Genomic DNA, 13,067 nt, shown 5'->3' with positions numbered 1-13,067 from the left:
ATAATTTGATGCATAAAGAAAATATAAATATAATATTAATTTTTATGAGTATTTGAGGATTGTTCTGCAAAATCCTCTGAGGGGGTCTTTAGAGGAGCCCTCTCGTAATCCAGAGCACAGACTGGAGAGGAGCACACAAAGAAGAGAAGGAATGTAGAAATATTTGCCTAAAAATAACTACAAAACTAGAATATATGATTTTGTATCTGTAAAACTAAAACCTTTCAAGCCATAGGACTTGGGGTCTGGAGATAAAGCAATTCACAGTTTGCCTGCTTCAGTTTCTGGTTAGATCACTTTCAGCACTTCTTGAATATCAAGTGTGGGGAGATACACTTGCACACACACATGTCCGTGTCTGTATATGTATATATAAAACCAGAAATAATATCGAGTTTTCCTTGTTGCCTTCAATCCCTCGTTTCTTGCACTTCTTTTTTTTTAGTAGGCCTAATTTCTTCATGTTACACTAAATGGGGGGAAAAGAAACCATAAGCTCCGCCTGACCTGAAATGCGTGAATCTCGAAAATGAAACATAAATATGAAGGTGCTGAGTATTTCCAAGTAAATTCGCTGTAGCAAGGAGAAAACCCTCTCATGGATCAGGCATTGTGGCAATTTTTTTCTGCTCTCTGTTTCCACACTTGCCACTTGCTGTAAATACTGCCTTTTTTTTTTTTCCTTTTTCTTTTTCCACACTTTTTGTTTTTCCTTTTTTCCCCAAACTTTTCATCAGGTGTACCTATTTCTTCTAAATGCCAGTTAGGTCTAAAATAATCACTGAAATGTGCTGAAAATCTGACGCTGAAGAGGCTGTGGGGGGAGGGGGGGGTGTAAAACAAGAGTGTGTGTTTAATCTAAACAAATACGAGGTTTTTTCCTTTTGCCTAACTACTCCTTCCTACTAATAGGCTGTAACAGCAATTAGGGTCACAAAAGTGATTCATAAATGTTTTCGCAGCTCGGAGACAGTGAACCCCGAATTTACAGTATTTAGGGCCACAGTTTACAGGAAGAGGAAGGCTTCTTATTCGGATTAGGTGTAAATCTAGTCCGAGGGGAGAAAAATACTTTTGAAAATAAAGAGAAAACTGGTCTTTTTTTCCTTATTGTCTGTTTAGGGAGACGGGTCCTATTCTCAAGCTTTGTCCGAAATTAAATTGTTTAATTAAATAGATGGAACAAATAACATTTTAACACTCCTCAAGCTGTGTGTGAGAGAGAAATTCTTTAATTCAGGGTCCACGAAGCTGCTTCTGAACCACGAGAGGGTCCGAGGCAGGCACCGACAGCCAAAAACTGGTTTATAGAGGCAATCCTACAACCGCTCACCCTGGCAGAGCACTGGCCACGTCGTGACATTGTTTTCTTGCTCTTGCAACCTCTAAAACTGTTTAGTTCTTAGGGTGATGTGAGAACGCTTATTTGTTTTGCCTTTTGTGTGTTTATTACTTGTCTTCGCTTTGCTATTTGGTTTAGATTTGTTGTTTGTTCTGCTGTTTTTCTTTTTCAAGAAGGGAATATTTTGCCTGGCGAATGCCTACCTTTTGTGAACTTTTATGTTATTATCCGGAGCTATTATGTCGTTTTACTTCCCGATAACTCCATAGTTCAAAACGAGGGACCGGAATAATACACATCTGAAATTTTCTAGAGGGTTTGTACCAAAAATAGAAAAATATCGAGGGCTATATTCACAGATGTTTTTAGGGCAGCATATTACATTCAGGAAAGCACTCTGCTGAAGTTTGTATCACACGACTTGGGAAACAGAAACCGATGTAATTTTTCTTCACTGTTGATTGTTGTAAGTCGTTGATTTTTTTTTTTTCGATGGGGGTGTGTTTATTTTTTCTTTTACTTTCTTGTCTTTTTCTTTTTTATATATATTTTTTTTTCCTTTTCTCTCTCTCCCCTCCCTTCTCCCTCCATTTTTATGCTCAAAAGAAACATTTATGACACAATTTTCAAAGGTCTAAAATTAGGGTGCTAGATTTTTCTGTGCTTACCCAATATGTGGAAGCAAGATAATTATTTTTGCAACACATACTGATATTTTAAACTGAAGAGTGGAAGGATACCGTTGAACTAGTTCTACTAATCTTTTTTACTTCATTTTTAGAGTAACTCCTATCAACTGTCCCTCTCCTTAACTGTAAATCAGGTTACTTGCATCGAACCTCTCCGTCGCACCCCCCACCCATGCCACTCGTGAGCCTTTTTTGTTTATTTACAGGCGAGAGAATGCCAATCTTATGTTCTCTATAGTTTGTCTCTTTGTAGTACTTAATGAACCCCTAAACTTCTTACCAAAATACTTGTTAGGTGATAAAATAACTCAGATAAATGTATATTTTTAAAACACCTTTTTCTGTTTTGTTGTTTTGGTTTTTTTTTGTCGTCGTCCCGTCCCGTCCGTCCCCCCCGTCCCCCCCCCCCCCGGCATTTTAAGGCTGGTACTTGCTAAATCTTAAACAGGACATAAAATGGACGCTTCTGGTAGCTGAAAATTACCTTTTCCGTCCTGTATACTATTATCAAAGCATCTCAGAACATTTGCAAGATTAAAATGTATCTGTCAAAGTGACTTTAAAAGTAAGTAAGAGAAGAAATTTAGGATAGGGACTGCTTAACTAGGGTCGAGATTTTTTATTTTCTTTTTTCTTTTTTTTTTTTCTTTTTTTTTTTTGTTGTTTTGGTGGGGTGGGGAGGGGGAGAAATATATGTTGTGGAGAGAACGTGGGTTTTATTCCTTACCCCTAAAATATAAGTGTAATACAAGGGTCATTTTCAGAATGCATTTGCACAGGCTGTGTTATTATTTACCTAACTTCAGATATGACCGTGTGTTTTTGTGTTTCGATTAATTTGAGGACGTTTTTTTGGTACTAGAATTCTGCAAAACAGGACTTGCTTTTCTTTTTTTGGGGGGGGAGGGAGGAAAATTGGTACGGCTTCAATAATATAAGTTAAAATCGCGTCTTTTTAATGGCTCAGGAGCTTGACGAGTGATTTGGGGGGTCAGTAAACGTTAGCACAGGACTGTATTTGGTTTTAAATGCCATTCTACAATTTCGTAGCTTTTAATAGACTTTAGCAGGGCCGGAGATATAGGCAGGCCTTCTGGCACCTCGTTAGAAACGTCTTCACTTACAAATATATATACCTATGAGTGTATACTTTTTTTTATATCAATATACTCACAGAAAAATACGAATGCATATCTTTATACACACACGCACAGAAGAATAAAATCCACTATCAATACCATTTAACAGAAAGCAGAATCAGCCAGCAATAATATGCAACCCTGCTGCACCACAGTATCGATCTGAAATTTTAAGACACCTGACAGACATAACCGAGGAGGCTTTCTCCTTGGTTTTATCTCCACATGGCTATCATCAATAGCAGAGAGCATATGACAAACAGAAGGACATTTCGCCTCCTGGAGGGAGGATCCTCTCAGTTTCTCAGACTTTACGGGCTTTTTCAAAATCCACTTTTAAACATTATTTATGGAATTATATATATATATAAAATCGCATATACATATATATAGTGTGTATATATACTATAAATATATACAAACAGCCCACCAGCACTGGGGTGAGCACTGCACCAAGTGCTACAGCAGAACCACGACCCACTGGAGTCCACCGCAGGTCCCTGCAGAGGCCCCAGCCCCTTTCAAGTGTCTCGCTCTGCTCTTGCAACGCTCCTCTGCTCAGAAACTTCGCAAAGGAGGCTGAGAAAACCCCAAAACAAGGAAGTTTCAGTGGAGCTGTGACTTGCCTGCACGGGGATAAATCTGCTCCTCATGCCTCTGCCTCTTGACCGCTGCTACATATAGATGCTACATATAGGTACAAAATAGACGGTTTACCTTTTTTCTGTAGGCAGGGGTGTTCTTGAGCCCGAGGCTAACCCCGAAGGGAACGAATTTGCGTTTGACTGGCAGGTACTGCATCTGTGGCAATGACACCGGTTCCTGCAATTAAAACGGGAGATTAGGGAAGTGACATTGAGAAGAAAAAAAAAAAAAAAGGGAGGGGGGAACAGGAAAAAAAAAAAAGAGAGAAAACAAACCCGAAACCTGAAAAACTTCCTTCATGTATTTCCTGCATTTGCCCACCCCACTGCTCCGAGGCGGTGGGGAGGGAGGATGTCCCCGCTACCTTCGACGGGGTGGGGAGGCTGTGGAGGGGGCGGAGGGGCGCCCCTGGGGCTCGCAGAGCAGAGCCTCTTTGTCCAGCAGGTATGAGTGGAAGGGCGGAAAGCAGGGGGAGGAGTAAGGTGCTTTTTTTCGGGGGGGGGGACGGACCTTCCCAGCGGCAAGGGGAGGCTCTGCCCAGCCTCTGGCTGCCGGGCTGGAGCTGTATCTTACCCCTGCTGGGTCTCGCAGCGGTTTTCTGCCCGCGAGAGGGTCCCGCAGGGCCGGGACGAGGCTATCCTCTTCTACCGGGTGCCGTTAGTTGGATAGCAGACTTCCTGCGGGCACGGCTCTCTTCCTTATCCGGGCCGCCGGCTCCCGGCCGGCGGTGGGACCGAGGGACGGACCTCAAGCCCACCGCTCCGAGGGGCTCGGGGCAGGTCAGGGGGAGGAAGAAGCCATAACACAAGTGTGGCTCTTTGCCCCAAGGAAAGCTCTGATCCCGTGTCATCCCCTCTCGTCCGCCCTACGCAAGACAACCGAGAGGCGAGTCCCACCTGCCCGGGCCGGGGCAGCTGCGGCCAGCCCGGAGAAGCCGTTTGCCTGTGGGGCTGAGCCCCCCGCCCCTGCCCTCACCGTATCCCCCAAAGAGGGGGAGGTTGGCGCGCAGCCCCCATCCCCCGCCTCCTTCCCCACTGAAGGCAGCTCCTGGGGCGGGCAGCCCCCGAGAGAACCGCTGCACGCTGTCGGGGGGGGGGGGGGGGGGGGGGGGGGGGGTGTGACACCGCAGTTCCCCGAAGAGGTCCCGAGCTGCCGTCGGCTCGCAGCTTACGGAGCAGGCGCCGTGGGGGCCGAGGGGCCTCCTCTGGGGGCGGCTGCTGGGGAGGAGCATCTTGCCGGGAGGGCGAGGACCCGGCCGGAGGAGACGGGCAGGCAGAAGCGGCTGTGCGAGTCGGGCCGACGGGTAGATGGAGGCGTCCCGCCGGGGCGACTGCTCCGGCGACCGGCTGTGCACCGCCGCCGCCCGCGGGGACAGCGAGGAGGTGCGGAAGCTCCTGGACGCGGGCGCGGATCCCAACGCGACCAACTCTTTTGGAAGGACCCCGCTCCAGGTACGGAGCACCCCTGGCTGGGGGCTGTTCTCTGCCGCGTTGGGGGAGGGGAGGTGGTACTGTTTGTGTGTGTCAGTTTCGGGTTTTGGATAAATTCTTATTGTTATTATCGAATCGGACTCAGCGGCAGCTGACTGAATAATGAGGACGCTTGCCTGAATCCTCGCCCTCCTGCAAGTACCGGATAGAGCTCAGAGTGGCACCTCTGTCAGCAAACGAATTATGCTAGTGGGTACTCAAAATGATTAGTGGGGCTGCAAAATCTGTTTTCAGATGGGTTCGGGGATCTGACTGTGCTTCTATCGACTTTTCTTGTTTGTTTGTTGTAAATATGGCCTTAATAGATCTTTCCCTCCCGAGAAAATCGAAGTGGTTCTCTTTACTAGTATATTCATGTGAAAGAATGGCACAGAAGATGGCATAGAAATTGTCACTTAGTAATTTGAAAATAAAAAAGGTATATATTACTAGTCACTATTATTAGTAGTATTTTTTATATTCACTATTCATCAGTAGTGGTTGTATTCACTGATAGATATTCTAAGTACCAGTGTGTAGAGGAGTTGCTTTCCAGGCATTTTGAGAGCTGGAAGTGTGTTGTATTAATCGACATGTTTAAGATTAAACTTTTCAAATGCTAATTGAACGATCAGTGTACTTTAATTTAAACTGAAGTTGTGCATTTCATTAAAAGGCTTTCTCGAGTTGTCATTTGAAGTGATGTATTTAATGATTCACCAGCTACACTAACAGCCATTTTGCTCCTTGCACTTTACATGGGAAGTGAACTGTTTTTCTGAAGTGAGTTACTGAGAAAGGTACTGAGAAAGCTACTCGTTTTGTTTCTATTGTTCCAGATGAAAAGGAATTGTTATTTCCAAACTCTTCTTTTTGCAGATTTTTAATTTCCTCCCCTCATTTCAGAATGAGATTAAGTTCTGTTTTTCTTAGCAACACGTCACAAAATGGCTGCCACTATGACTTGTGGGCTCTTTTTTTCTGAAAAAAAACCAAAAAACTTAACTTCCACAGGAATTTATAAATTATGAAATTTATAAGCATTTTTGTTATTCTATTATATTAAAAAAAAAAAGAACAAATATTTGTAGTCCATAATCAAATTCTCTCGACGAAAAAAAAAGAGAAAACCTATTATCTCAAGATAATTTCTACACTATTAAGATCCAATTTATGGGGGTTAAAATTCCGTTAAAAATGAATAGGAGAATGCGGGAAGTAAAACTCCAACTGTCTTTGTTGGTAGTGGTGTTGTTGTTGTTGCTGTTATTTGCTTGCTTGCCCTTTTTGCCTATGTTCAATTTTGCATGATCAGAGCTTGCTTTTGGTTCAGCTGCAGAGTCGTATCAGGGTTCAGCAGGAAAGTTCTATGTTACTCATGGCTTCTCAAAAGCTTTCCTCCCTCCTCCGAGCCACAACAAAATTTAGCCAGAGCTGAGCGAAGGACAAACGGCTCAAGCCAGAACTCAGAAGGCAGCAAATCTACACCGAGCACCGAAAAGAGCCAAGGGCCAGTACAGCCAGTGCTTTGCCCTGCCAGTCTGGCTGAGCAGTTCAGTGGTAAAATCAGGGACACATCCCAGGTAGCAGGAGGTTTAACACAAGGCGTCTCAGGACTGCCACAGGATACATAGTGTGCATACATATATATGTGTAGTGTGTGTACACATATATAAAAGCATGTACACACTCACTATTTATGGTATAATAAACGGTACTTTGTATAAATGGCGTATATATTGTGTAAATATATATGTATACACACAATATATGTATACACACAATATACCTATTGTGTACTAGTATGTACACAAGTATTCCTGTGTATATATGTGCGTACATACATATATGTGTGTATATATACATACACGCCACAAACACCATGCCATAATAAACGTATAAGAGCACATACCATGGCATAATAAACGGTCTAAAGCGTGGCACAGAACATACACATATGCAGTACCCAGTCTGGAAACCACAGCCCTTGCAGCTAATTTTAATTATCAGTAACACAGTATCTCACGTTATTATTATCAATAACACAGTATCTCACGTTGAAAGGAGCCCACAGGGATCACCGAGTACAGCCGTGTGAATTTATGCAGGTCGCAGCTACCGGTAGCACACACAGGAGTTTCTCGCACAGAAGCCCCCTCCCAGCCCCCTCCCGCCGCCGCCCCGCTCTCTGCGGCTCTCCGCGGGGCTGAGGGGGACGCTAACTCTGTCTCTCCCCGCAGGTGATGATGCTGGGCAGCCCGCGGGTGGCGGAGCTGCTGCTGCAGCGCGGCGCCGACCCCAACCGCCCGGACCCGCGCACCGGCTGCTTCCCGGCTCACGACGCGGCCCGCGCCGGCTTCCTGGAGACGCTGGCGGCGCTACACAGAGCCGGGGCGCGCCTCGACCTGCCCGATGGCAGCGGCCGCCTCCCCCTCGACGTGGCGGCGGGGGGACCGCACGGACCGGTGGCCAGGTTCCTCCGCCACCCGCCACCCCTTCCCGCAGCCGCCCAGGTAGCCGAGCTGGCCGCGGAAGGGGCTAAGCGCTGACCCGACCCCCGCGTCCCACCCCGCAGCGGCTGGCAGCATTCCCTGCCTCTCTCCCTTCGATCGCCGAGACCCTCTCCGCTTCCCCGTCTCCGCGGCAGGTCCCTTCGTCCCGCCGCCCTGGCCCGCAGCGAGCGCCCACGGCTGGCGGTGCTCCCGGGACCCCGGCAGCTGGGGAAGGTGTTTCACTGTCCCTCTGCCCCAGAGCTCTCCCCGCTGATCCCCGGGCACTCCGTGTCCCTTTTCTGCGAGCTACGCATACTGATGTATTTTCTAAGAAAAAGCTTAAAGAATCAAAACTCTTCTGCGGGGAGCGCGCGTTGTCTTCTCCGTCCCCTCCTGCTCTCTGGCGGGAGGAGGACAGATAGAGAGCTGTTCCCCCGTGCTCCAAGGGTAAAAAAGTTACGTCCCCTCCTTCCTCATTTAATGATTGCTCATAATGATGATTCCTCAAAACTGATGCGGTTTAGAGAAGTGAGAACGCTCCATTTTCCTCAGCGACTCGCTAAGCGCCCTTCAAGCCCCTGGTTTGATTTCCGTTAGATACTTGTCTTATTCATGTCGGTACTGACCTTATTCAGTGCCGCACGATCCTTCCTCATGAGGATTCTTCCTCATAGCGTTCCGAAAAAGTGAACACCGTAGCCATCCCGTTTATAAATGTAATTAATGTTCGAATCTTCTCCTCTTGTCACCCCGCTTAACTTAGAAAGTCTTAAAACATCTAACAATGATTGAAATTACAATTTGGGAACTACTACAAATATTTGTTATAGATGTATTCAGGGAAGGCTACCCATGTAAGAAAACCAATTGTTTATCCTTCAGCTACTGTGTAGTTCTAACATTTGGAGACACCCCATTGATTCAGAAGATATGCGCAACGAGCTCGGTATTTTTAAGGAGGCTTTCCGGGTCTCTAAACCAGATATTTGGAAACAAATGGCCGAGCTTAGTTATAAGTTTGACTCTCTTCGCACCCATTGCTTCTGTTTTTCCTAAGCGATTTCAATCGTCTACTCAATGTTTGTAACACTTCTGGCGTGATAAAATGCCTGTTACTCTTCAGCAGAAAATAGGAAAGGGCTTGCTTAAAAAATCCCGAATCTTTGTGTTTAACTATTAAACGCTTCTGTACACAGCGCTACTCAGTGTGGGACGGTGTTACTTATTTCGACTTTGTACGTCTCCAAAATTTTTTGTGTCTGTGCATAAACACATACACATACAACAGCTTTGCGGAGGACGAATACACAGGGCTTGTACGCAGGTGTGTATTATTTACACACATACACAATCAAGTTAAAACCACCTATGAAACTCGTCAATTTCCTTATTTAAAACAGCTCTTACGGATCAGCAGGAAAGCTCAACCGCCTTTGCATGACTTTACCATATGTTTTAAAAGCGAAATGTATTTTTCCCGCTTATAAAAACGATGGCAAACCCACGTTGTAGAACGAGGCATGACGGGCGCATATTGGGTCTCCCCTGCGGGTATTTTTTTCCCCCTATTCCAGCAGATACACTGGTATTTTTGTTGTGCGCTCTCAGGAGCCTGCGCTTTGCTCAGGGCACACATTCGAAAAACGGAAGAAGCGATGAGCCGTCGTTTCGCCTCTAGTTTACCAAGGATCGGCTTTATGCTACTCTTTTACTTAATGGGGGGGGGGGGGGGGGGGGGGGAATCACTCTCTTCCCCCCCTTCCCCCCCCCCAAAAAAAAATGGTTATTTCCTAGCTCTCTGGGGGCAAAGTCGAGAACGATCCTGCACCAGACGGCGGGAAAGGGGTCAGCAAATCGGTTTGGGGAGGGGGGCAAAGGTGATTGTCTTTTTCTTCCCCTCTCCTCCCTCGGCCGAGGAGCCCCGCTTAGCCTGGCAATACTTGAGCCCGAGGGCAGGGGTGGACGGTCCCAAGCGCCCAAGCTGCCGGCACGGCTCCCTGCTCCTCGCGCCCCGCCGGCTGCCCGCCAGAAGGAGCTCGTTCCTAGGGGAGTCCCTTCGTGCCCTTCGTGGCTCAAAGGAGGTGGAGGGTAGGGGAGCCCGCGGGGTTTCCACGCAGCCTCCCTGCCTCTCACGGTGAAGCCCTGCCGGAAAGTTGCGACCTTCCCTGGAGCTTTTGCCTCGGAGCTGCCGAAGCCCCGAATTTCCTTGAGAGGTCACCTGAAGAGAAGACAATGAAGAGGTTTTGGGAGGGAGTTACGGATGGTGACTTTGGGGTTGGTGTAAGTGCAGTAAGAGCCTGAACGGACAAGGCACTCATCGGGCTGAGCAGCTCTCCTTTAACCGCTGCTGCCGCGCGCACGGAAGGAAACGAAAAATTCAGGCTCCTTTAGGAAAGTACAGAAAAATGTTTTCCCTCCAAGCGCCCAACCTAATCTCTGGGAAAAGATACCCATGATTTTTGGTTTTGTCTCTAAAAAAATGTCTGTTAAAAGGTGCGTTCGTCACACTGACGTAGCAGCTTTATGCGGCTTTCTGTTCTGACGTAAGTGTTCGCTCTTTGGACAAGGAGCCAGGAGCACTAAGTGTTACAAAGCACACTTGCGCGTGAACGCCAGCATCTAAATAATTTGGCTAGGAATTTTCCACTGTGGTGTCCTCTGACACGTTTTTATATCTAAGGAAAACACCTTCAGGTGTAATGACACTTAGAAAAATAACGTGTTTTCTAAGACAGGAAAATAAAGATTTTTTCTACGACACATTCTGGAAATATACTCTTTGAGAACATGACTCTTAAGTTTTACAACAGGCATAACCCCCTTTAAATTCCCCTAAATTTATTGTGTTAAAGGGTCTATAGGCTTTAGACAGTGTGTTCACAGTCTCTGAAGGCTTCACAGAAGTGAAAAGCAGAAAGCATTTTAAAAAAGAAAGTCATCACCCGATCTTGCCTTACCCAAAGGGGTAGAAATACATAAACCTCACTGCTTCACTACCACATAAAATAAACCTCAAGCAACTGTGAGCCTCAGGAGGAAAATGGAAGTGCTGAGAGCCCTCGTAGAAGAAAGTGAGGAATTTGAAGATGGAACAGGTAAACCAGAGGACCTGCTGCTGGACACAGGACCTCTGAAGGCATTCATACCTTACAAGAGATCTGGTGGGGCAACCACTCCCAGCAGTAGAGATGAGGGATCTTATAGCTAGTGGCTCTAGGTCATTATTATTTTAATGTTTTTTTTTTTAATCAGGTGTCAATCAATCCCAATCTGACACTCAGTGAAATAATTCGCCATTTCTTCCCCCCCCCCCCCTTTCTTTTTCTGTTTCTCTCATTCAAAAGCTACTTCCCATAAAGCACTAATTCATAAACCACAGAGTCTAAGGTCAAATTAAGAGATTTCCATGAGATCAAAGGTCTTCCTTGTGTTAGGAAAACCGTACTGTAGGAAAACAAACACTTGGACAGACTTCATGAGTCCTGTAAGACACATTTCACTTACAACAGGCTTTATTCTTGATTCCATATGTTGCTAAATCTGGGGCTCTAACATCATGCCCAAACATCTTTTTCTTTTCTTCCCCCCCCCCTTTTCAAGGGGTACATAGAAAACACTGTTTTAACTCGTATTATTCCCTGAAGCAATGCTCTTCAACACTGTGGACATCAAGATACTCTACAAATTTGTATCATCCATATATTTTCTACAGCTGTATAAAAACACAAAAGCTTTTACGATTTACGAATGCACTTCATTTGCATAAGTGCTCCTTCTTTGGTTGTTTTCAGGGAATGTTTAAGCAGTTCTGTTTGCTGGTAGTAAGGCAAACTGCTTCACCACACGTCAAGATAAATAATTTCATGCTTAATAACGTGCAGAAAAAACCACACCTGATTCCAAGAAGAACGCCTGCCTTAAGGCAGGACATTTGAAAGTACCTAGTAGCGTATGCATCAAAAAAAAATAACATCCTGCAAGCAGACTAGTTCAGCGATCTGGTTCACAAAAATCAGATGCAGAACTTTCATGCCACATTTTCACATTTCACATTTCATGTCAGCCAACGACAGTTTCTAGAAAATCACAGTTTACATAGCCATGGGAAAAACAGATTATGTCAATTAAAAAAAAACCAAACAAACAGATATTTCTGGATCCCACTCAGATTTATTCCACTTGAATTTGAAATATTCTGTGTCCTGGTATTGCTACTGAGACCATAAGGCATTTATCTCGCTCTCTCCTGAGTAGAAGACTGAGTCAGGAGATTCACAGTGTCATTCACACCTGCCTAAGTTTTCTGGAATCATGTTATATATTTAGTGGTAGTAACAAAGCAATTATGCTATTTCTTACTGCTTAGTTTGATGAAAATAGAATTGAAAGGCATGAGAAAATTCAGATAGAGAGTTAAGTGTGGACCTTTTTATCTACACAGAATCTTTTTACTCTCTTTCAATAAAACCACCAAGTTAGTGTTATTTTCTCCCATACAGTTTAAAAAGATCAAGAGATACAGACAGCCAGTTGTACGCCAGGAATTAGGGATGAAAAAATACTTCATTGTTTATTTACAGAATTAGCAGAAGTAGGCAATCCAAAGTTTGATTTCTTTTTTTTTAGCATCAAGGTTTTGTGATAGAAATAGGGTAGATTCCATAATCAGATCAAGACTGAAGAAAACTAAATTGCTTTTCTTTTGGGATCAATTCAGGGCAGCTGGCAGACTTTGTTTTTCACAGAAATTCCTGTAGTCTCCTAAATTCTGCAGCTGGGCTTCCTCTATTACGTTCTGGTATTCAAATAGAAAATGCATTTCCAAGTATGCTTAGTGACTCATGGTTTTACACCACAAATTGTCTGAGGCAATTTAGTGCAAAAGGGGTGAGAACTTGACAATTATCTAAATAAACAATTGCAAAGTTTCCCAAAAGAGTGATTAAATCCTAATTTCAGTGTTTTTGCCCCGTCAGTCAGTATTGCAGCGGCAGTGTGGAGAGGAAGTAGTCGCTAGAGCAGTTAAGCCAGAGTTTCCATTTTAGAGAGCTGGTCCTGCCCAGAGCTGAGCACCTCCTGAAGTAATCTCTCCCGTTGCTGATACTCAGCTAGTTTCAATAAATAAAATACTCTTACTGGTTACAGTTCTGGGGACCCCAACTGCTCTCAGGTCTGTTTTGAATGCTGATGTAAAGAGTAAGTTCTGATGTCACATGCCACCTGTGCTGATGCTGAGAGATGCGTTAGATGTTAGTACGTGTGAAGTGTTAACTATGTGAAAATGAGATACG

The 13,067-nt window shown here is 45.0% G+C and overlaps 1 protein-coding gene across 1 annotated transcript; it reads left to right on the top strand.

Annotated features, from left to right (window-relative positions):
• The first annotated feature begins 5,023 nt into the window (after positions 1-5,023).
• Positions 5,024-8,071, top strand: CDKN2B (cyclin dependent kinase inhibitor 2B). Its single transcript, XM_057402706.1, has 2 exons — positions 5,024-5,266; positions 7,525-8,071. Exons 1-2 carry the CDS (start codon positions 5,123-5,125, stop codon positions 7,831-7,833), a joined length of 453 nt encoding a protein of 150 aa, XP_057258689.1. The 5' UTR covers positions 5,024-5,122; the 3' UTR covers positions 7,834-8,071.
• Positions 8,072-13,067: the final 4,996 nt, after the last annotated feature.

The sequence above is a fragment of the Pezoporus wallicus genome, unplaced genomic scaffold, assembly GCF_028554395.1.
Source record: "Pezoporus wallicus isolate ANWC-B61680 ecotype Strahan unplaced genomic scaffold, APGP_CSIRO_Pwel_v1 contig_8566, whole genome shotgun sequence".
Classification (NCBI taxonomy): Eukaryota; Metazoa; Chordata; class Aves; order Psittaciformes; family Psittacidae; genus Pezoporus; species Pezoporus wallicus.
Note: the sequence above shows the minus strand (reverse complement) of the source record. Positions and strands in the feature narration are given on the sequence as shown.